The sequence below is a fragment of the Podarcis pityusensis genome, assembly GCF_964106645.2.
Source record: "Podarcis pityusensis genome assembly, chromosome: 4".
Classification (NCBI taxonomy): domain Eukaryota; kingdom Metazoa; phylum Chordata; class Lepidosauria; order Squamata; family Lacertidae; genus Podarcis; species Podarcis pityusensis.
In genome coordinates, this window is record NC_138027.1 from 40,776,707 (window position 1) to 40,799,862 (window position 23,156).

General features: G+C 40.5%; 1 protein-coding gene across 2 annotated transcripts in view; it reads right to left on the reverse strand.

The window, feature by feature from the left end:
- LOC308474946 (myelin protein zero-like protein 1) overlaps window positions 1–23,156 on the reverse strand; it is a 36,037-nt gene that overhangs the window by 9,089 nt on the left and 3,792 nt on the right. Inside the window, exons 2-5 of one of the 2 annotated variants that reach the window (XM_081001558.1) lie at window positions 9,789–9,949; window positions 9,051–9,264; window positions 7,664–7,796; window positions 3,935–4,040 (exon numbers count right to left, since the gene is read on the reverse strand). In XM_081001558.1, the coding sequence (XP_080857684.1) occupies window positions 3,935–4,040; window positions 7,664–7,796; window positions 9,051–9,264; window positions 9,789–9,949 (614 nt within the window). Of the gene's footprint in view, window positions 1–3,934; window positions 4,041–6,131; window positions 6,206–7,663; window positions 7,797–9,050; window positions 9,265–9,788; window positions 9,950–23,156 lie in introns of both variants that reach the window. The other variant, XM_081001559.1, reaches the window with a different exon arrangement.

Here is a 23,156-nt window from a genome sequence, read left to right on the forward strand (position 1 = left end):
TAGCTGGAAAGACACATATTCTTCAGCTGCAGACAGTGAAGTTATGGCCAAAAGTATAAATGTTTTTTTGAACATACAAAACTGTAGTATGTATAGCAAGCTTCTTCCATAAGCCACACAGTTCACCAGAGGTTTTCAACACCATTACTGGATCTAAGGCAGCTTCTTGTGGAAGCCACATGAATGAGTCATGCTCTGAACATTTTTATTCCTGTTTGCTTTACAAATGATTTTGTTGTTCTTTCATATAAGACCACAACTCTCTCACGTCAACAGATGCTACTCCAAAGGCTAATGCCCCGAGTTCTTGGAACTCAGCCAAGACAAAGGACAAGCGTCTTTTCTTCTATATCAAAGTACTGGCCTTTTAAAAAAGCTTTTCCTTTGAATAATACCAAGTTCCTTGTTTAGAGACCGTCTGCTAGTTCCTACAAAACTACAGAGGATTCAGATAATGGGGGAAGAGAGGATTCAGATAATGACATATTTGCCTGGAAAATATCAAGAGATCACTGTCCATATGCAGGAATTCAGAACAAATATGTGAGCCTAACTATAATAATAATTCAATTAAGTACATATAGTAGCTAGTTGATGGAAAACATCATCTGGAAGTATTCCTCTGAAGAGCTGCTCGCTGGGAATGACACCTTTTCTTTTTCTAAGTTGTTCCAATAGCTTTCCAATGTCTGTCTACTCCTATGCATCAGACACAGGACAATATGCAGATTTTACCAGGAATATATGTGTCCCATACAACAAAAGCACTGAATGGTGTGTAGGCTATCCAAGTATTGGAAGAAAGGAACCAGATGTGTGGCTTAGAAGTTAGAAGTAGAAGGTTTTACATCTGAAATTGCATCTGCCTATCAGAGGAGAAGCACAGGTTAATAAAGTCAGGTACAAAAGCACTCTTTGGAATAGGACACAAGAGGGATAGTCTTCTTTCTAATTTATCAGTTATACATATGGGATAACTTAGATAACCAGCCAGTTATACATTAGATCTAGAAATAAGAAAACATTGACAATTATCACATTCAAAATGAGTAAACACTGTACAGCCAAACAACAGAGAGGAATGAGAACCACTAGGACATTTGGTACCAGACAGACATGCACAGTTGTGAGAAATAGATGACATCTCAAATGAATTTACTGGTACGGACAAGAGTGAAAGCAAACCCAATGAGCAATCAGCCAGCCTCAAGATGCAGTGAGCCAAACAAGACAACTCTGGTGCATGCTGTTTGAAACACAACCTCAAGCAACAAGCTTCCTGCTTTCACAACCATTACATTAACTTCAGGATTTAAAATATATAGGATGGAAATAGCAAACTGGTAGATTAGACAGATAGACTGGAGTAAACCATTGTAATGAAATTTCTCCCTCCTTTCCTCCACTACTTACTTACTTAAATAAATAAATAAATAAGAAAGAAAGAAAGAAAGACAGAACCTCTCATCTTCTCAACAATGTAAATATCCCATTCCTATAGAGAAGCTGCAAACCAAGAGTACTTCCTGGAAACAGGACACTCCTCTTACAGCAGCCTTCTAATTTTGTTCCAATATATTAAAAATATTCCACAATACCACCACTGTGCTTTCAGTAAGAAAAGAAGCAGATGTCTGCATATAAAAGTCAACTCACTCTGGTATACTTAAAAACAAAAGCACTTCCATCTATCTCCATGTTCCCCAGACATTATCTACTAGTCCCACACACATTAATAAATAAGGCATGTGAACCTATGTATATTCCTGTTTAGGCTAGAATAAAAATAAGTGTTTCCACTTGCCAGATTTTGTTTATTGTGGCTCCTGTTATATCCACATTACAGTAACATCAGAAATAGCTTGTAAGATGCATGGCTCTGTGCAAGTTTCATGTGCACACAACCTCCCCAGATAAGACTATTGAAATGCATGTTTTCATTGACTTTGTAAGAGTCTACACAATAATGTTTTGTTTTGTTTTAAAGTTTGTAAGAAGCAGGCCTACAGCGTTCAAAATCCTATGCTTCCCCTATTGTAGATAGCTGGCAAAAACAGTCTCTGAACCAGAACTAACTTCACCCAACAGCCAAGACTTGCTTGTCCTAGAAGCAACAAGGAAAAACCAGTGGCTTCTATCAATATTGTTGCCCCTTTCAAAGAGCACCTAATACCACCAGCTTCAACCAAGTGAAAAGGACCGCCAGAAATGAACTATGCCTTAAGAACGTCTCTTTATTTATTACAGGGGTGGAAAACCTGCAGCCTTCTAGATGTTAGACTCCAACTGCCATCACTCCCAGCATACACAGCTAATAGTCAAGAATGATGGGAGTTGGAGTCCAACATATCTGGTGGGTTGCAGGTTTCTTACCCTGCTTTATTAAACTGAAATGTTAATTTGTATAGTAATGTTTCAAACTAGCAGAAGGAAAGGTCTATATTGTCATCTAGCCATTTCATTTTCAAATAGTTTTATAAATATTTTATAAACACCTACCTTTTCAATATATATATTTTAACAAAATCCTTTCCTGCTGAAGCATCTCAGCATCACCACAGCTCTATTCTGATACCCGTAGCTTTCAACATATTTTGACAGACTAAGATGTTCAAGTTGATACAATTTGGAGAGCTAGTCGTTTCCATTATCTAGTTTCCATTTTTCCACCCAACACTTCACATCAAATAACTGAATACAAAAGAAAGGAAATCTGGCTATTTCCTTCCTCATCTTTGTCAACATTAACTAATATATCCCTGCTCTCAAAATGTCTGTTTTTCACCTATGTTTCCATGGAAGCTGCTATAGGTTTTTTTTAATGGTTTGGTTGATTTCATCTGTTTTATTGATACATTTATTATGTACAGAGCTTTCTCATAAAGCAGTCTATATGTTTAAAAAAACAGAAAGGAAAAGAAACACTATTCATTTCCTGTTGAGCAATACTCTACAGTGGTGCCTCGCAAGACGAATGCCTCGCAAGACGAAAAACGTGCAAGACGAAAGAGTTTTCCGTTTTTTGAGTCGTTCCGCAAGACGAATTTCCCTATGGGCTTGCTTTGCAAGACGAAATGTCTTGCGAGTTCTTGCAAGTTTGTTTCCTTTTTCTTAAAGCCGCTAAGCCGTTAATAGCCGCTAAGCAGTTAATAGCCGCTAAGCCGCTAATAGCCGTGCTTCGCAAGACGAAAAAACCGCAAGACGAAGAGACTCGTGGAACGGATTAATTTCGTCTTGCGAGGCACCACTGTATCTAGAATGAGTATTTCCAAGTGGGGAGCAATGGTCTGCTGTCTTTGTTTACCTGACACTTTGTGGGGATAAGGAGATATACAGAACAATGAAGCAAAGGGGCTAAAATATTATTAGCTCTGATAAATGGTAATTGGAAAAGTCCAGGAACAATAAATACTCAGCACTGCCAAGATCATAGAATTACAAATAAAGGAGCTTCCTAGTGAAAACCTGTATCACAAAGAAGGACAATTCACTCAACCTAACACAGATCAATTCATGTGAGTCAGATGGCTCCCTCAGAGCTAGGATATTGTGGCACAATAATTGCTTCCGCTGCAACAACTGTTTACTTACAAAGACTAGCCCTATTGAATCTTTTCACTATCCTTGAAGTACTGAAGTTGTCAAGTACAGAAAACGACTGCAGTAAACAACATCCTTCATCTTCGAAAATGAATCATAGAACTGTAGAGTTGGAAGGGACCCTACCGAGGGTCCTCTAGTCCAACTACCTGCAGTGCAGGAATCTCAACCCGTGGTCCCCCATCCAATTTGAAACCATCCCGGAGCATCATGTCTATCTTTGTAACACTTTTAACTTTGCTCTAAGTCTCCCTCCCCTCAACAAGAATACCACCTTTCCCATCACTGAAGGTCTCCAAGTTAAGAGTTCCCAAAGCATCATGATGCCATTTACCTGGTGTGATCGGATGGGCACGCTGTTTACCAGACCCTCTGTGTCGGAGGGGGTCTTCCGTGGAGCCTGCTTAACTGGAGACACCAAGCTCTCAGAGGTACTGCAGCTGACGAGGTGGCAGAGCAGAGTTTGCAGGACAATGTTCAAGAGGCAAACAAAAAAACAAAACAAAAACAAAGGCAAGTGATGGCAAGATGACGTGGCAACTTATGCCAAAGTAAAAGGTGAACTCGGTGAACAACACAACATACATCCTCTCCCTAGTGCTGGCTCAGTACCATCACTCCTAAACCTCCTCTTCTCTCTGATGTACATCCAACCCAGCCTTGGGATGGAAGAAAGCAACCCCAATAGAGGCCAGCAGCTTTCACAAGAACCAGTTTCTTGCTAACAGGGTCACACAGGCGACCCTGCCTCAGGATCCAGGGAAGTAGTTTCTTGTTGTCTCTGCCCGAGACATCAGAATTCACTTACACAAGTGTACAGTTGAAGATGGATTCCTTTCTAACTAGGCGGAAAATTGTTGTTTTTCTAGTGACTGCACCCTATCTTGCAAGTGCCACAACAGAACAGGCGCTCAGCAATGACATGTCCTCAAATGGTTATGGCACTCTCTCCCCAAGGAGGCTTGCCTGGTGACCACTGTATATTTTAGCTGTCCAGTTAAGACATTTGCATTTTCTCAGGCATATTAACAATTTGTATTTTCAGTGTTGAAGGGATGCAGTATTTTAGGTCACTAGACCTGAAATTTTACACTGCTGTTTTAGATTTAAATTTCTCCTGTTTGTTTTGTTTTGTTTTACTGTATATTTTATTTCTGTTGGCTCTTTTAATGTGCATTACAAACCACTCTGGAATAAATATTATTAAGGGCAGTATATAAATGCCTTAAACAATGTCTTCACAGTAGCTGAAGTCAAGGAATAGATCTTGACCACAAAATTTTTCTGTCCAATCATTTTAGTAAATGGAATGCCTGCAGCAAAGAAAGCATCCATTGACTGGAACACTGTCTGTTAATATATTGATACTACTATGTACAAAGCTTCGGAAAGTCTATTTAGAAAGGGCTTGGGGTACTGATATGTCAGCTATGTCTTTGAACTGATGCGCTCTCACTTCTGCTTGAAAACAAACTAGGAATCATTTCAAAATCAATTAAACTGAACATTGACTAAGCATCTCAATAATTCCTAACATGCATGCTCACAGACACCTAAGGACCAAACAATACAGTTATGTATCTGTATGTAAGTTGGTACAAGGTCTATTCTAGATGAGTGGCTGATACCGAAGATGTGGGAGCACAACATGTGTTGTGTTCCACCAACAAGCAGGGAATAATTTGGAGAGGGAAGAAATCACTGGGCAGGAAATGAGTTAAGCTTTCTTCCTCATACCTCTAAGAATGGCTTGTCCTGTTTAAAAAGAAGCCATTGGGGCAATGTGTATAGGACCTAACTTGGCCTAGGAGGAATACTCACCACCCTTTCTCTCAATCATTTTGTTTTCTTTACACAACACACACACACACACACACACACAGCATATACAGGCAGACATGGATCATGACAATGTGACAATGACATTAAGCAGAATGCAGTTCCCTGCAAACCATTATTTTCTCTTATCCAACGGGAATATTTAAACATTAAAAAAAGCAGACACGAGATATGCAGCAGTACATAGGGAAATATAGTACTGAGGGGGAAAAGGCATTTCAGTACCAGTAAATGGCCTTCCATTCTTACTGGGATTGAATCACAGCATACAAAGTGGCCAAGGGACTAATAAAATGTCTGGAGTATATCCCAAGAATTCATGCAACCTGGATCTAAAAATAACACTGAATTAAAGGTCTTTGCATGGAAAATTCAGTTATTTACTGAATGATTTTCTCCTCTCACAGTGTACAGAGTCCAGATCCCCCACACTCATTCATGCACATGAGCTTGCTGGCAAGAGATGGAATACTGATTCTGAAGGTAATGAGCATTGCCGTCACAATTGAGGAAATGAGACAACAAACTCAAGCAGTAGATGAGATGTGCTGCCCCTTCACCAACAGTCTACAAAACAGAATATCAGCACAAGTGATGGAGATATGTTAGCCGGGTAGTCAGCAAAGGAGGCAGAAATGTGTACACACACACACACGAAGTACCAAAGAGCAACCACCAATGTGATTAGTTACCATGGTATATAGTGGGACTGGAAGAGGAGACCCAGCCCTGTTACATTCCCAATCTTGCGTCTATATCAGGATCTCTGTAAGCAGAGGAAGGTAAGAGCAGGATCCGATCCCAGCACACCAAAGCAGGAAGGAAAAAACCAAAATGTCAGAATAAGAACAGAAGTTGTGACACTGCCATGCAAGGGTTTCCACCACCACCCAAATCAATCCATTATAATGCTGGTGTTAGTTTCATCTAGAAATTAGACCCCTGCAAAATTATGTGGCCCTGCTCAGCAATTACAGCACAAACACACCCTGCCACTTAGTAATCAGTAGGAACAAAGAGCTGGTGTAGTCAGTGAAAGCAACGTTATCCATTTCCTCATTGCTGGGGGTTGATTTTAGTTGTAGAAGACAATGCAAACATATTACTGTTCCAAATCCAGCACCTTTAAGTAGCTTTCAGCAATAACACACTGGACAGGGAGTTAAATACCCATATTGGGCTTTGGGATCCTTTAGTGCAGATCAGTGTAAGCTGCCTTTAAGTGGTTACTGAAAGAGCACATGCAGAAAGGAAACTGTGCTTTCCACACTGAACTCTGAGCTTACAAAGCACATTTCACTGCACTTGCTCAATCTTACCACTGACTCCTACTGCAACCCCTCTCTAAAATCTCCAGCTGAAAATAAGGTATAGTGGGATCAGTTGCCAATTAAACACACCCATCAGAAACTAGACTTTTGAAGGCTTTGTTCATAGCATTCACTGGATCTACAAAAAGCAGGAAAGAGTTGGGCAGTGGAATGACAATCCCCACAGAACACGTGTGCTCAGGTTTTTGTGTACAAAGGCTGCATTTCTGTTGGAGTTAAGTGGTAAAGCAAACAAGATAAAAGTCCCACCACCACCACCTCAAAGGAACCCACCAACAAAACATTTCGTGGCATTCTAAAAGCTCTGGATTAAAGCTCTAGATTCTACCCTGAAAATACTTTCCAACAGAAGTTATTCAGTGCAAATTAAAAAGGTACCTTAAGTGCAAAAAAAGGAAAAAGGGAAAAAAAGGAAGTCATGCAGATGGTGAAGCCAGTGAAGATAGTAGAGGAACTGTTTTCCCAAAGCTAGGTTTGGAAACCTCTGGCAAGCAGACTGTTGTAAAAGGAGCCACATTCCAAACTCAGAAATAGAGTTGTACAATCCAAGATGTAGAGAGTTGTCCAGCCTTTATCTTGCACTTCATTCTGAGCTGCAAGAGCCCCTTTATTTTTGGAAGACAAGAGTGTAGGGCTGCCTCTCTGGACAGCTTTATGATGCACGCTTCCCTTCCAACATGCATAAGGATATCTAGTAGGACTTATACACCCTGAAAGGTGTATGCACAATGAAGTCAACAATTAAGTTTGGGACTAGAGGAATGTGTCCCAGTGGCCACAGTCAATTTAGTACTATGAACAAAACATGTATGATTGATTCCTGTTGCAGGTTCAGCTACCCCAGCCTTAATAAAAAAAAACACCTAAATAAATGAACAAGGGGAGCATCTTACCCAGAGTAATGATTTTTAGAGTTCTTCTTTCTGCATGCGACACACACAACAAGAACGATGAGCAAAAGTAAGCCCAGAACTCCACCAATGGATGCCCCTGCTACTAGAGTAATGGGAAACACAGGCAAGTTACCTGAGGAGAGAAGAAAAGTTTCAGTCCAGTCTGCTTAGCTTTTACATTTATCAATATATCATTGGCATTGGCTTTTATATGCATAAGTTAAGGGTGCATCTGTCTCAGTAATGGCATGTTCCTTGGTCTTTTTTAGATCCCAAACCTCAAGTAAAACTCATGAGCATGATCTGTGGTGTTAGGTTCATTAGATTTCAATAGCATTTTTACAGCATATCAAGTACAATTAATCTCTAATTTAGCCCATCAGTATCCTCATGGGAAAGATGAGGTTGAACAATAAGTGGACTTCCCCTGAAGGCCAATTTTCACTACAAAAATTTGTAGTCTGCTATGCATACCAGCATACAAAACACACAGACCTCCTGCTGAGTGTAAAAGGCATCTACATAAGAGCCAATGCTTTAAAATGCTCAGAAGAGCCAATCAGGAAATAATTGACCCCTGCTTCCAAGCATTTTCATGAAGAACTTGCCATGTTTTAGATGCACACCCATCACATTTGAGAAGCTGCCTCAACACCACAATCAAGAGTAAGTTCACACATTAATCACAATAATCATAAACTAGTAACTGTTGCCTCTTGGCAAGATTGCACTTGTATTGTATTGTAGCAAAGGGATACAACTATACTAAGACTCAGGATTCACAGAAGTACAAAAGCGAACTTGGCACATCTAAGAAACAAACATATATACTCATGCCTAACTATGGAAAAGAGCCACTGCTGAGAACACCTTATTCTCTAGCTGTGAATGCCATTTGTTTAAAAGAAGTTATTTTAGCAGTCTATTGAACTTTTTCATTCTGAAATCCACCCAGATCTAGTCTATTTCAAATCACTCTTTAGTTATATGCTTGGGCTACATTATCTCTTCTATCTCTAGCTACAAACAACTTCAACCGTAAAATAAGCATACAGTAGCTGACTTAATCCTATCAACAGACTACAATATAAACAATTTTTTTCTTATAAATTTGTAGCACCTTCCAAACTGTTTACCAGACAGCTAAGGCTGGCTCTAAGAAGCAAATTAACACCATAATTCCAAAACCATACAGGATTTTTAGTTCTTTTAAAACAGTTCAATTTCTTCACAGAAGCACTCTGAATAAAATACAAGTTATGCAAGAACAGCCAAAATAATACTCCTGTAAGTGATGGGTTTTTGTAGAGTGATTTAATCAAATATTTCACAAAAGGATTCTATCAACCATCATTACTAGCACTCTTGTATCCAGAGACGGCGGTACCTTTTTCCACAACTCTGACTTTGATTTCACTAGGTGTGACAACTATATCTGGAGGGTTCTTGACATCGCAGATGAAAGTGCCATTGTCCCGGAATTGCATGTTGGATATACTGATAGATGCATCTTTCTTGTTAAGGTCACCCGCCCAGCTGCTTCTGTCCTTAAACTGTGTATCCTTCCCAGGATATGATTTGCCATGGGAATAATAGAAGAACTGTAATCAGGAACACAAAACAGGATACAGTGTTAAAATCCTAGTTTTCCCCACAAAGGGAGGTCTGGGAATAGCTACAATTGCTCAGGGTGAGACCGTATTCTGACTCACTTGCCCCAATTCCCAGCTGCTGTTACAGGGTCACTATTGGACCTATTATTGCCATCACCTCATACACCTTTAAACTTGACATATCCTGCTAACAAAACAGGAACCTATGGTGAAGTGTGGGTAATAAATCAACTCACTAAACAAAATCAGAATACATAGGTGGCTAACAAATGTGTCACTAGTTCAAAACAATCCCTCACCTTAATAATACTTTTGCCACTAAAGTATTGTGGAGCAAGCACAGAAGGACGACTATCCATGATACCAAACATAATAGGATCAACTGGCATTCTGAGGCGGCCTAAATATGTACTCTTACCAGCGATAAAAGTGAGCAGGAGCAGACAGGTATGAAATAGCATTGTCGCAGGCTCTTGTTCAATTCTCATCTTACTTCAATCATCATCTCTTACCGACACAGTAGTAGTTGATCCCTCTGGTTGAAAGCTCCAGGTAACAGTAGCGGCACTGCTGATCACCTCTGAGGATGAAAAGCTGCACGGAAGCTTCGTTTCTGTCCCATTCTCCACAGAGAGTTCTGCTGGTGTGTATACTTCCACAGCTGAAACCTGGGCTGTCAAAAACACCACAAAAAATCAGGATGCAGGACCCATTGTAAACAATGCAGAATGAAATGATAGCATTACACAAGAGAGTTAGATGAAGAGCTACATTAGAAATCTTACAGCCCAGAATAAATGCCCCATCAAATATTCGTTGAGTCGCACTTAGTCCATTTGTTCTGGAAACATCCAGCGTTAATTCTGCTTTTGTGTAAGATTGGTCACCGTATAAACTTCATCCTGATTGCAATGCATACCCTATGAACTTGATCACTGAATATTTACCCAATTGTTGAGTGTTGGACAAGGGCAACTAAAAACAGCTCATCTAAGTAACCATTCTAGTAAAAGACTGATAAAAGTTAAAACGTCCTCCAATGACTGAAGAATGGGTAGAAAGTTCTTGTGTACTGTTCGCCTATCCATCCTGTAGGGATATCGCGGAGTGGACGGTGGGGTCCGGAGGGATAACACTCTCCACCAGCAGGCAGCCACAATCTGCCTGCACGCGTGACCTTGGAGTGCAGGGCAAACCCCCCCCCCCCGACAAGCCACAGCTTTTCTGTACATCGTTCCCTCTGTCTGACCTTTTGCGGTCTCAGTAGTCGGCGGTGTCCTGTCTGTAACCTTTGTCTCCGAGACCTTTTGTCTCCTTCGTCATACACACTGTGCAAGGGGAAAATGACGCTGCGGAAACAGGTGCCAAAATAACTTTGTACCACCCTACAATCTTGGGACGGAAGATGTGTAAAGGTCACAGCCCAAAATGTATTTGCCTGGCTTGCATATTTGTCTCAATAAAAGGAGGCTCCACAGGCTAGTGAGCAGCTCGCTTCAGCCCACCTGTGCGCAGCTCACATGATGATCAACTCCTGTCTTGTGCCTTCACTTCACATCCTTTGGCAAAGGAGGAACTGTTATTTGAACTTGGGTAAGGTTTTGTACCTTTGTAAAGTCCTATTTTGCTCAATAAAATCCAGCCTTTCTCCACTAGTGCTCTGTCTTTGCTTCAAGGATCCTTTAAAAGGAAGCCTTTTGCCTTTGGCAAAACACCATCCAAGCCCTAAAGCCAGTTCACACAAACCTGGTCAACTCCATACCACCTCTACCGAAATCTTGGCAGGTTCACTACCAGAATACACATGATGCACCATGTAATTACAATAAGCAAACATGAACTAAACTCATATGCAAGCTGTAGACAGTCACAACAACGTTTTGTTCTCCAAAAGTAAGAAGTAGTCCTTGTGGCTAAGCTGTGACTCTCCCAAAGTTGCTAGACTATAGTTCCCACCCTACCTGACCACTGGTGATGCTGGCTGAGGCGGATGGAAACTGTAACCCAGACACATCTGGAAGGCCACAGTGCAGCCTGCCTGCCTGCCCCCGCTTTACATACCTGTCCTGAAGCATATATTTAATTTGCTGCCAACATTGTTCTCAAATGCTTTCTTTCTGCCTTCACTGAAAAGTCTAACATGTCCTTCAGAGTTTCTACAGCTCACAAAAGTGTATGGTTTTGTATTAATCCTGGCAGGAGCACATTGACAGCAGCTGTTTCATGGCCAGAAACAAGGTTATTTCATATGCTGCATTATCAATGCTGTCCTTCATAGTCTGTGCTAAGGATTCCAGATTCCTGACAGTCCAATTCTGTTTTAACGCAAAAACACATAAAAAATTAAACAGGCAAAAGTGTTTACTGAATGGACAGAAGAGAAAGGGAATCCCTGGGAAGGCTTCTGTGTGCTACACAGTTTGTCAGGGCTCCCTGTGAATTTAAAAAAAGTACCTCGAGACTTACAACTTGTGAAAAGCCATTCAGCTGTTTGTTAGGAACAAGAATGAAAATTGGGAGCTTTACCAAGCTCAACCCACACCAGGTGTAGCTAGCAAGCAAACAAACCAGCAGGGATTGATGGAACACAGCACTACCAAAACAGGAAATGGAACATTCTCGCAATGGGGAAATGCCTTGGCACTTCCACATTCACTGCATTGCCTTCACATCCAGCATGCGGTAGAATAGAGCAGAATACCACTTAGGCAAGACACTCACCATTACAGCATTGTGCAAGCAATGTCTCCCACCTCACTGCTGCTGTGCTAAGACACTCAGAGTTAAATGCTTAAATGTGCTTAAGAAAACCCACTCACGCTTCTATGATGCAATAATCTAGATTTATAGAAGCCTGCATTTATAGAAACCTGCCATGATATTATAGGCTTTCATCTAAAAGCCTTGTGTGGCTCAGGACTCCAATACCTTACGGACCACCTCTTCCCACACAAGCCAACCCACACCTCACATTCAACATCTGAAGCCTTTCTCTATTTCCCCCCACCCAAAGAAGATGTGGAGGGTGGCAACATGAGAACAAGCCTTCTCAGTGGTGGCTCCATTTCTGGAATGCTCTTCCTAGGAATGCATTCCTAGCACCATCACTGTGTGTTTTAAGAGACCAGGCAAAAACATTATTTACCCTTGCTTTTTGCTCTTTATTTGATGGGTACCTGGGTATGTTTGTGCCCTTTTTTGGATATACTTGGACCTATAGACATCAAGGGAGTTATATGTGTGTTAAAGGAGCAAAATGAGATTGCATCTGTCTTCACTGCTGCAGTTTTTGAGCAGGCCCCTGTGTCTGAAAAAGCTCTCCTGGGATTGTGCCTGAAGTGCAGAGACAGAAGATGACAGACAATATTCAAAGCCTCAAAAACAACTCAAATGTGAAATTGCTGGCCTATAAAAATTATGTATGCTATTCCTAAGATCCATCTCCATACCTAAGGAATGGAAAGTGGCCAATTGAATGCCCCCCTTTTTTTTAATGGATGCAGAGGAGATCTGAGAAATTACAGGCAGTTACTGTACACTAAAGCTTGTTCCAATAAAATTGCTAGAAAGCATTATTAAATATAAAATTACAAAAAGTATATAAGAACGAGACTTCTTGAATAATAAGCATGGCTTCTGTAAGGGTGTTTTCTGTGTATTACATAGCTCTTGAGTGGTCCTCATATGGACCACTCAAGCATATGGCAGGCATATGGACAGGAGCGATGTAGTACATGTTGCGTCAGATTTTGAAGGACTCCTGAGTGAGTTTAGCAATCATAAGATAAACAGAAAAGTTCTCTTAGGGATCAGAAGGAGGTTAAAGAACAAGAATCAGAGAATCGGAATAAATGATCACAATTCAGGAATGAATGAAGTGGGATCTCTCCAAGGATCAGTATTGGGACAGCTGTTTTACACTTATTTGTGAATGACCTGAATTTTGGGGTAAGCAGTGAAGTGGCAAAAGTTACTAACGTTCAAAGTGGTCAAAACAAAAAGGGATTCTGAGGTCTAAAAGGCTCACTCAAAGCTTGGTGAATGGGCACTAAAATGCCAAATGTGATTCGCTGTAAGCAAATGTAAAGTGATGAACATAGGGGCAACTCATCCTCCCCCCCCCCAAAAAAAATGTCACATGTACACTAATGGGGTCTGAATTGGCTAGGAAGGACCTTAGGTTCATGGTGGATAGCTTGATGAAACCGTCAACCCATTTTGCAACTCTGAAAAATTCCATGTTAACAACCATTAAGAAATGGTCTAAAAATAAAATTGCCTAAATAACAATGCCATTTAGAAACCTATGGGGCGCCTGCACTTAAATCTATCACTTACAGTTCTGCTCACCGCAACTCAAAAGAGTGCGGAAAGTTTTAGAAAAAAGCACCAAAACTGACCACGTGGCTGAAATAATTTCCCTACAAGGAAAGGTTAAAACATTTGGGGCTTTTAAGGTAGAAAAGAAACACTATGAGGGGACATGATAAGAGGTCACAAAGCAACATGTTTTGAAGAAGGATTCTGAGGGTATAGTACAGAGTCCCTGCATCCATGAACTAATGCAAAGACAGCTGCTGATGTCTTTCCACCCCTATAGGCCCAGAAGCATAACTTGGTGTTGGCAAAACCTATCAGGCATTGGAGTCCTTCCACAACACCTGGAGCACCAATCATGCACATGCATGGCTCAGCACTCCAGCACCTGCTTTGTCCACAAAAGGAATCCTCTGGTATCTTCAGCAGGAAAAGCCTGCTGTTGGAGGGGATGGAAAGCGGTCCTCAGAGCAGCTCCCAGGCAAAGAGCAGTGCAGGCACACTGCCTAGCCCTCCTGTCCAGACAAGTTCACCGGCTTCTTGGATTTTATTTCTCTCTCTCTCTCTCTCTCTGTGTGTGTGCGCGCGCGCACACACACGCCAATATAGCTCCTTGCCAAGAGCACAAGGGACTCTAGGTATGCCTTTGAATAGGCCCTGGGAATCCAACAGTCTTTTTCTGTGCATATCCTTCTCACAATAGCCACAAGTAAGCTGAGAAACAGACTCATGCATCTACATGTCCCCACTGAGTTTACTGGTTGAGCACAACCAGTACTGCTTGTATTCTGCTACAGTGAAACCTCGGTTTTCCAGCATCTTGGATGCCGAACAATTCGGAACCTGAATGCCAAAAACCCGGAAGTAATTGCTTCCGTTTTCGAACGCGCCTCGGAAACCAAACAGCTTTTGAGGCGCGTTTCTCAATTTTTTCAATGGATTTTGCCGACCGCCCATTGATCCTAGATTTTCGAACATTTCGGGACTCGAACAGCCTTCTGGAACAGGTTACGTTTGAAAACTGAAGTTCCACTGTATCACATTTGTCCTTCTCCAAGTTTTGTTACCCAAGAATATTATACAAGGAGAATTCCTAACTGCTATTTAATTGCCAAGAGATCCAGACTAAAAGGCTATGGGTGAAAAGAGATACTGTACCATATTAGCCTACTCACATGGTTTGCCATCACAGCAGCTTTCTAAAACAGGACGCCTTGGGATTGTGGTCCACCAACTAGCACAAAGATGATGAAAATGCAGCTGTGCTTAATTTATCATCCATCACTACTATGCAGACTAGAGCTCTGCAGGCTCTGAGAAGTTGTAGGATCTCAGACTAAATTGCATTTGGAAATGCAATTTACTCTGAGTAGCTAAGGAACAAGTTAATCTGAAGAATTAAAAGGCTCTTTAAAAACATTCACTTAAAGAGAGCTGATTTGGCCACAAAGAATGAGCTGGAGGGATGCTCAAGACAATCTTCCAGAAGAGGCCTGTCCAAGTTGGACATCGGCCAAGGAAGATTGCAACACAAGACAGCTTCTCCAAAAGCACATTTTGCAAGCGGACAGCTCTCAGCAGTGTAAGCTCGTAAAGAAAATGCATCAAATCCTGAGACAGACTTAATACTGTGGTGATTAGGAAAAGGTGACAACCAGTTGGCAACACAGCTCCCAACTGAATAATTGATATTTTATTATTACACATGCCAGTTATCCTCACCATAGCATACTAAAGTGGAAAGAAGTCAAACTAATGTCTTCTTTTCATAGCATTCTAGTTTCTTCATTAAAGACTTTAAAACCCTCCTTTCGTTCCTCATTTTGTCTAAAACAGAAACCGCTAAGCTGTCAGACTGCAGCCGACATTGTCAAGAAAAATAGTTGCAGGGTTTCCTTATGTGTTCCTGGAACTATCAAGAATTTGCAAAGTAAAGTGGCTTACAGTATGTTCTTCCATTGGTAAATTATGGGTGACAATCAGTCCTGTTAACCTGGTTTCTAAATGTGATTGTGACCATATTGAGAAGGTCTTAAGCCTGCTCCTAAATGAAGACAGAGGAAATATGTGTGTTTAATCCCTGTCCCTCAAAATAAGATAGTAGTTTGAAGTTTGTTTCTGTAGGAAAAAATCACAATATAAATTTTATTTTATTAGATTAACCTGCATCATTCTCCAAAGGAGCCAAGAAATGCTATAAATTCTGTGTAACGACTAGGAAAAGCAGTCCACATTGAAATGAATTATCTTATATAATTAGTTAATGGTTTCCAAATGAATAGACTTCCAGCATATGAACTTTTCTATCAGAGGTTTATGGATAGAAATGAGTCATGACCAGACTTCCTGAAAACATCTACAACTTTTTTAGTCAAAGAACAATTCTTCTGTATTCGATTACATGAAATTATTCTATATTTGATTACGTAACCCAGAATTTACTTCTACTTAAAGGGATGCTAATGAAGTCAAACAGGAGAAATCTTGTGGGCTTTCCATAGTTACATCTGATGCATAGTGCTGAGTCTCTCCATAGATTATCCAACATTTGGATTAAATAAGCATCCAGTTTTAATTTTTAATACTAGACTCTGGAAGCCATGGATATGGGGGATCAGGAGTTCAGGGCATAGCCCCCTTCTCACTATCGCGCCAAAATTAATCCACAGAGTAGAAAATCCATTCTTGATTAGTAAATGGTGTGCAGAAAAACTGCTCCCCTAATTTCTCCGCTGATCCCACTCAGGTACCACCAGATGTTCTGCAAGACAGGAGGTATGCTAGACTACAAAGGCTTGGAACAAGCCAGTTTGTATAGGCTCAGAGGTGTTTATAGTAACAGTTGTCCTTTTATGTAAAGAACGGATTCTGTCTAAAGTCCCTAGTGTAACATGGTCATGGTTTAATTTTTATCAAAAAAAATTCCTTGTTAAAACAGAGTACCCTGAAAGTTGTCTGCTTTAGAACAACTTGTGGTCAATCTTTTCGCTGCATCAAAAAGTGTTGTATCTATATGTAAAATGTTAATTGAGATGAAATTTGGCCATCTTATGGCTACAAAAATCCCATCCGAAGCAGATCTTTAAATATAAATGCCTAATGAAAAATGGAACGAGCTTTGGGGGACAGGGGAAACCTCTGAGACCAGTCTTAGCTCAATTGAGAGAAATATAATTGAAGCTCCTACCTAGGTGGTATCTTTCTCCTTTGCAAATATCCTATATGATACCAGGTGTACCACCTCCCTGTTGAAGGAGATATGGGGAGACTGGCTCCTTCATACATATGTGGTGGTTTTGCAAAGCTGTTTGATCCTTTGAGACCTCAATTTTTAAAGAACTTTGTTTAATAAATATAATCGAGTTAGAATCTTCTCCTCAGCTTCCTTTGGTTGCAATAATGGATGTGTCTACTCCGCCAATTCCTCATAGAGTACTTTTAAAAATTTCTCCTTGCAGCGGCATGTATGGATATTGAGAAGAAGTATACTAGGCTGATGGAAGTCAAGTTTACAACACGTAAGACTTTATATATATTAAATGTGAACTTTTGGTAATACAATGCATACTTTCATACAAGACACCAAAAACTGTAATAAAATGATCATATGCACATAAGCTACTAGCATATCAATTTAAAAGTTGTTGTTTCTTTTTACTATGGGGACACTGAAGAAAATTATTTACTTTTTAGAATCTATGTTTAGAATTTCCATTAAGGCAGAACAGCAATTCAAATGATAATAACCGGACAAATTCTCAAGTTGCTATTAAAATAATAAATTGCAAAAATAAATAAATAAATAAATCTGTTTAGAAGAGCCAATGGCAGCTAGTGCCCACTTGGCCTGGTAGTGCTAAAAGGCCACAGGTCATGGCCAAGTTGTCCTAGTTTTCTCCCTATCCTACTCCCTTGCAAACATACTGTTGACACCTAAGCTTTGCTTTTTATTATTTATTTATTTAGTCCCAACTGGAAACTTCTCACTTTGGTACCAAAGGAATCTCTGCTGCCAGAGGAGGAGACTGATGGAAGAAACGTTTGTGTGGCTTCCACCTGTCCTGGTTCTCTCCCTATCCTCCTCCTTTGCAAAGAAACAGTGGATACTTAAACACTGTAGTCTTATTAATACATAGCCCCTAAGTGTCTTACCTTGGTTCAGAAGGGGCCCTTGCTGTCACAATTTCTAGTGTGCATCCATGCCATGATTAGTGTACATAACACAGAAGTAATAAGAAGCGATAAGTATGTAAATGACAGCAGCCTGAATTTGTTAGTCTTAAAGGTGCCACACTGGACTCTTAAACATGAACCCCATATATTTCCATATTTATTTATTTATGGAGAATTATTATTCCTCTGCCCCCTGCTGCTCAGAGATGAAACATTTCCAGACTTCTAAAAACTGAAGGTTTATCCAAACTGAAACAAACTTCTACTCTTCCACATCTCAGTTTATTTCTTGATTTGGTGTACAGTGGTATTTCGGTTGTCGAACATAATCCATTCCAGAAGACCTTTAAACTTCCGAAATGTTCGACAACTAAGGCGCAATGGGTGGTTGGCAAATTCCATTCAGAAAGTGGAGAAACATGCCTTGGAAGCCATTTCACTTCCGAGGCACGTTCGAAAGCGGAAGCATTCACTTCCGGGTTTTTGAAACATTTGGCTTCGGAAACGTTCGACAACTGAGGTACCACTGTATTTCCAAACAGAGACCAGGTCCCCCCCCCTCCCCGGGCACACACAAACATCCTACTTGAGATGAAAGTATCTGACATGGCTAAGAAGCAGTTGGTGTCAGAGGTTGTGCTGTGCAAAGGCCTTGACACAATCTTGCAGTAGCGTACGCTTGGCAGAATCCCAGACTGCATTCCGTGGCCAAACACCTGAATATGTTCTGTATGTTGCAACATTTAAAAGCACCTTTCCAAACAGCAAGCAAGCCCTAAGCATACTGCTTGTTTTGTAATCCTGTCCAATGCAGAAGCTGTGCCTACATTTCCACCTCTGAATCTTGGATCCAACAGATTTGCAGCAGTGTGAATTGGAGGTAACAAAATTGCACTGCTCTGTACTTTCTCCCACTCCCAGTCCTTTGAGGACTGGTCAAGAGGTCAGAAACAGATCCACCAACCATGCCAACAAATTTACGGCCACAAGCAAAGAAGGCATTCAATCCTCCTTCTTTCTCTTGAGGCAACAGCAGTGCCCTCCAAGAGACAGAAATGCATCTTGCTCTTTCACTTGAGTATTGTACTCTCAATGTACAACTCAGGACTTGCCTCCATATACAGGAATTGTAACGATCTGAAACTGTACCTAGTCTTGCATAAAAGTCTTTCTGCTATGCAGCTTCAGAAATTATTTTGGGGGATTAATTGTATGAACAGCTTGTCTCAAACATTTGTTCATCATTCTAAAAGAAAGTGTTTTATAAACAAACAAACAATACAATACAATACAATCTAACAGGGGGAAACAGGGAAAAAGCATTTCCCCCCCTAAATTTTCCAGTTCTTTTCTTTCTTGGCCTTCACATCTCTACCTCTGCTTTTTTATGTCTACATCTTTTTTCAAGAAAGTGGAATAAAATGCAGGGAAATTAAGTGGATTAGGGCCTAGGGGAACAGGGTTAAAAATCACCATTTAGCCGTGAAGCTCACCATGTGACCTTGGGCCAGTTACCATCTCTCAGCCTAACCTACCTCACATTGGGGACTTATGAACGCCACCTTGAACGTCTTGGAATACACATACCTATATCCAGCCTGCTGTCCCTGATTTTGAATGGGAGGAGGGGAAGATTTGAAATCATGAAAAAACCTAAACTAAAACAATAATGAATCTGGGAAACAACCAGAATATTCAGACCTAAAAACTTTGGACTTTATCTGTAGTTCCTCAGCAAATCCAGCATGGCTGCCTGCTAGAACAGGCTTGCCTGGGATGGAGTATGCAGGCAGGTTGTAACCCATGCTCCCATATTACACGTAGGCTCTGCACACTGCATTCTCATCTGAACCATCCCCTGCAGCTTTCTGTAATAGCATTTTAAATTTGCCAAAGTGTTTTATATTCTTTTATCCTCACATCAACCCTGTAAAGTAGGTCACAGTACAATTTTAGCAGAACAGCAAACAAAACAGCACTGCCATCTTAAAGGCTAGAAATTGTATTATGGCATAAGCTTTCGTGGGCTAGAGTCCACTTAATTGGATGCATCATTCTTTGTAATACATTAATTTAAGCAATAATCAAGGCTGGGTTAAAGTGGTTGTGAGCTTGATGCTCACAATTTCCAAAACAGGGGCCTCTTCTCCTAGAAAGGAACACCTGATATTACAAAATAAGACTCATGCTATCTTCTAACAAATTTATTTATGGCATACAGTTTTGTGAAATACAAAAAAATGCCCTGAGCATGTGAAGTATTACAACCCTCAGCAAAACGTAACAGAAACATTTTGTAAAACCCGATAAGCAGAAAGCAAAGATAGAGACCTATGACCACAACTTTCTGCCCGCAGTAGGCAAACAAACTTGCAGAAAGTATCTGGGTGGGGCTGGAGGAGATGCACAGACCACAACCTCCTCCGAACTTTCCAAAGGCCTTTGTGAGCAAACAAGCTTGCAGAAGAGGGGTTTTTAACACTGCAATCCTAACCTTCTCTACTTACAACCAAGACCTATTGAATTCAGTGGGGCACTTCCATGTAAGTGGAGTTTGGATTGCACCTTTAAGAAGGCAGTGAAAGCTGAGCTGAACAAATGACGTCTCCTTCAAACTTTCTGACAGAAATCTCATGGGCTTATTAAATGGAAATGCAGATGGGACATTAAGCAAGAATAATAATAATAATAATAATAATAATAATAATAATTTATTATTTATACCCCGCCCATCTGGCTGGGCTTCCCCAGCCACTCTGGGCGGCTTCCAAAAAAAAAATTAAAATTAAAACACTGCAATACATCAAACATTAAAAGCTTCCCTAAACAGGGCTGCCTTCAGATGTCTTCTAAAAGTCTGGTAGTTGTTGTTCTCTTTGACATCTGGTGGGAGGGCATTCCACAGGGAGGGCGCCACTACCGAGAAGGCCCTCTGCCTGGTTCCCTGTAACTTGGCTTCTCGCAGTGAGGGAACCGCCAGAGGGCCCTCGGTGCTGGACCTCAGTGTCCGGGTAGAACGATTGGGGTGGAGACGCTCCTTCAGATATACTGGATATACTGAAGACATTTTCTTCATGCTACTAACCTTCCAAAAACCTTCAGGAGCAAATACACTTGCGGAACAGGAAAATAAGTATGGCATTGGACTGCAGCCACAATGGCCAAGCTGCAGGGAGGGCATGTGGGGGTATTGGGTATTAATTTTCCTTCACCAGCTACCCCACTCCCAACAGTCCATCAAGTGCAGGGATACCGACCACAGTTCAGCATTTATTCTGTTCTTCTCTCTCTGTATTAGCAAATAATTAAGTACACATCATGGAAGATCTCCCTGTCTTTATTTTGGCTTTGTTGATGTGTTGGTTAACTGTCATGCAGCAGGGTAGGAAAAGTCAAGATACTTACAACATTAGAACAATTTGTGATTAGTCTAAAGCTGCTTTAGATTTTGATCAAGAGATAATTGGCAAGCCACTTGGGTTGCAGATTAGAGATTCTCTTAAGAACATTCCCTTGTGAAATTATTTCTCATAACACAACCAAGAACTACAGATAATGGGTACAAAAGGGATATAGAATTACTGTTGCCACCACTTATTCAGGGACACCCAAGCCAATACTTTCTGTTACGAAACTGCTAAAAGGAGTAAACAACAATAAATTGCAATTCAATGTCTGTTTCAGAGTTCATATGGCTTCCAGAAAAAAGAAGCCTGTGCAAAGTCCATAAGCACCAATTATAGGGACACCGAGCTAGATAAACAAAGTACACATATAGACAGCAAGAGTCCACACTAAGATGTTTTCTCAATTACACAGCAAATACTGTGCATGTGTGTGTAAAAATATTAAAGAAAAAGTCTTATTTCAGCTGAACTAATATCTATAAGACTACTAGCTAGTTGTGCTATTTCAAGTACCAACAGAAGGCTCTCAATAAAAACTTATCTCATTGGTTTAGGCAACAAACCATGCCTTCTGAGTTGTATGGTTGCTAATATGAACCCAAAAGCACAACAGAGGCAGCAGTATACAAGGAACCCTGTATAGTAGGTCTCAAGATGTTGTTGGACTATAACTCACATCATTCCTGACCATTGGCTATGCTGACTGAAGCTGATGGGAGACCAACAACATCTGGAGGGTCACAAATTCCCCATTCCTGGCCTATTTCCTCCCAACAGTGTACTCAATAAGAAATGCACTAAAAAAAGCTAGAAGATGGATGTTGGAAATGTGTCATCAGAGAGCTCTTTACACTACCTTTGCTAAACATTTCTTACGGCTCTGTTGAGCTGGTATTGCAAAATTTTGGAAGATGTTTCAATACTGAAATAGCCCCGTCTTGAATGGAAAATTACAAAACACGACAAGAAGGTCATGGGGATTATTTTCAACAGCTCCACATAAGCAAAGATCACTGTAATTTGCAACAAGTATTTGCTGACTTCCACGCATGTAGGTAAAGAGTCACCAGTCAGTAGCAGTTTCCCCTAACAGTTAAGGTGGGGCAAGGAGGAAAGAATGTATACTTAAGTCCAGTTATAAAAACTGACTTGGTCTAGGGAAAGCTTCTAAGTTATTGTTGAGGAGAACAATATTAGGAAGTTTCACAACAATGCTACAACCACAGCCACAAACTACAGTGGTACCTCGGGTTACATACGCTTCAGGTTACATACGCTTCAGGTTACAGACTCTGCTAATCCAGAAATAGTACCTCAGGTTCAGAACTTTGCTTCAGGATGAGAACAGAAATCTTGCTCTGGCGGCGCAGCAGCAGCAGGAGGCCCCATTAGCTAAAGTGGTGCTTCAGGTTAAGAACGGACATCCGGAATGAATTAAGTACTTAACCCGAGGTACCACTGTATAACCATTAACAACTATCCAGTCAGAAATGAAACTATATTTTGTATCAATGAACTGAAATGTTAAGATTTGAAAATGAATCCACGCAAGACTAAAAAAAATATAATATTTTTCAGTGTGTAAGACTATGTTTTTCCCCAATTTTTTTAAGTTTAAAATTGGGGGTCGTCTTATACACAGAATGTTTAAAATATTTATTTCTTAATTTTGGGCTCAAAAAATAGGGGTCGTCTTATACATGGGGGCATCTTATAGACAGGAAAATACGGTAAGTTGCATCCCCAGTCCAGCTATATACTTACACTAGCAAAGATACATATACAGAACAAGCATGTAAGCACAAACGCCTTAATTGTTGCTTTGTGAATAATTTTCCTTTCCTGTCTCAGCATGTGTTTGAGCTATCTCTATTGCTTATATTTCTGAGAAGTCAGAATGTTTAGCTGAAAAGTTTGACATGGTGCAAAAAACCCAAATACAGATTCAGGAACCCTGTCAGTTATCCTAGAATTTATTGAACA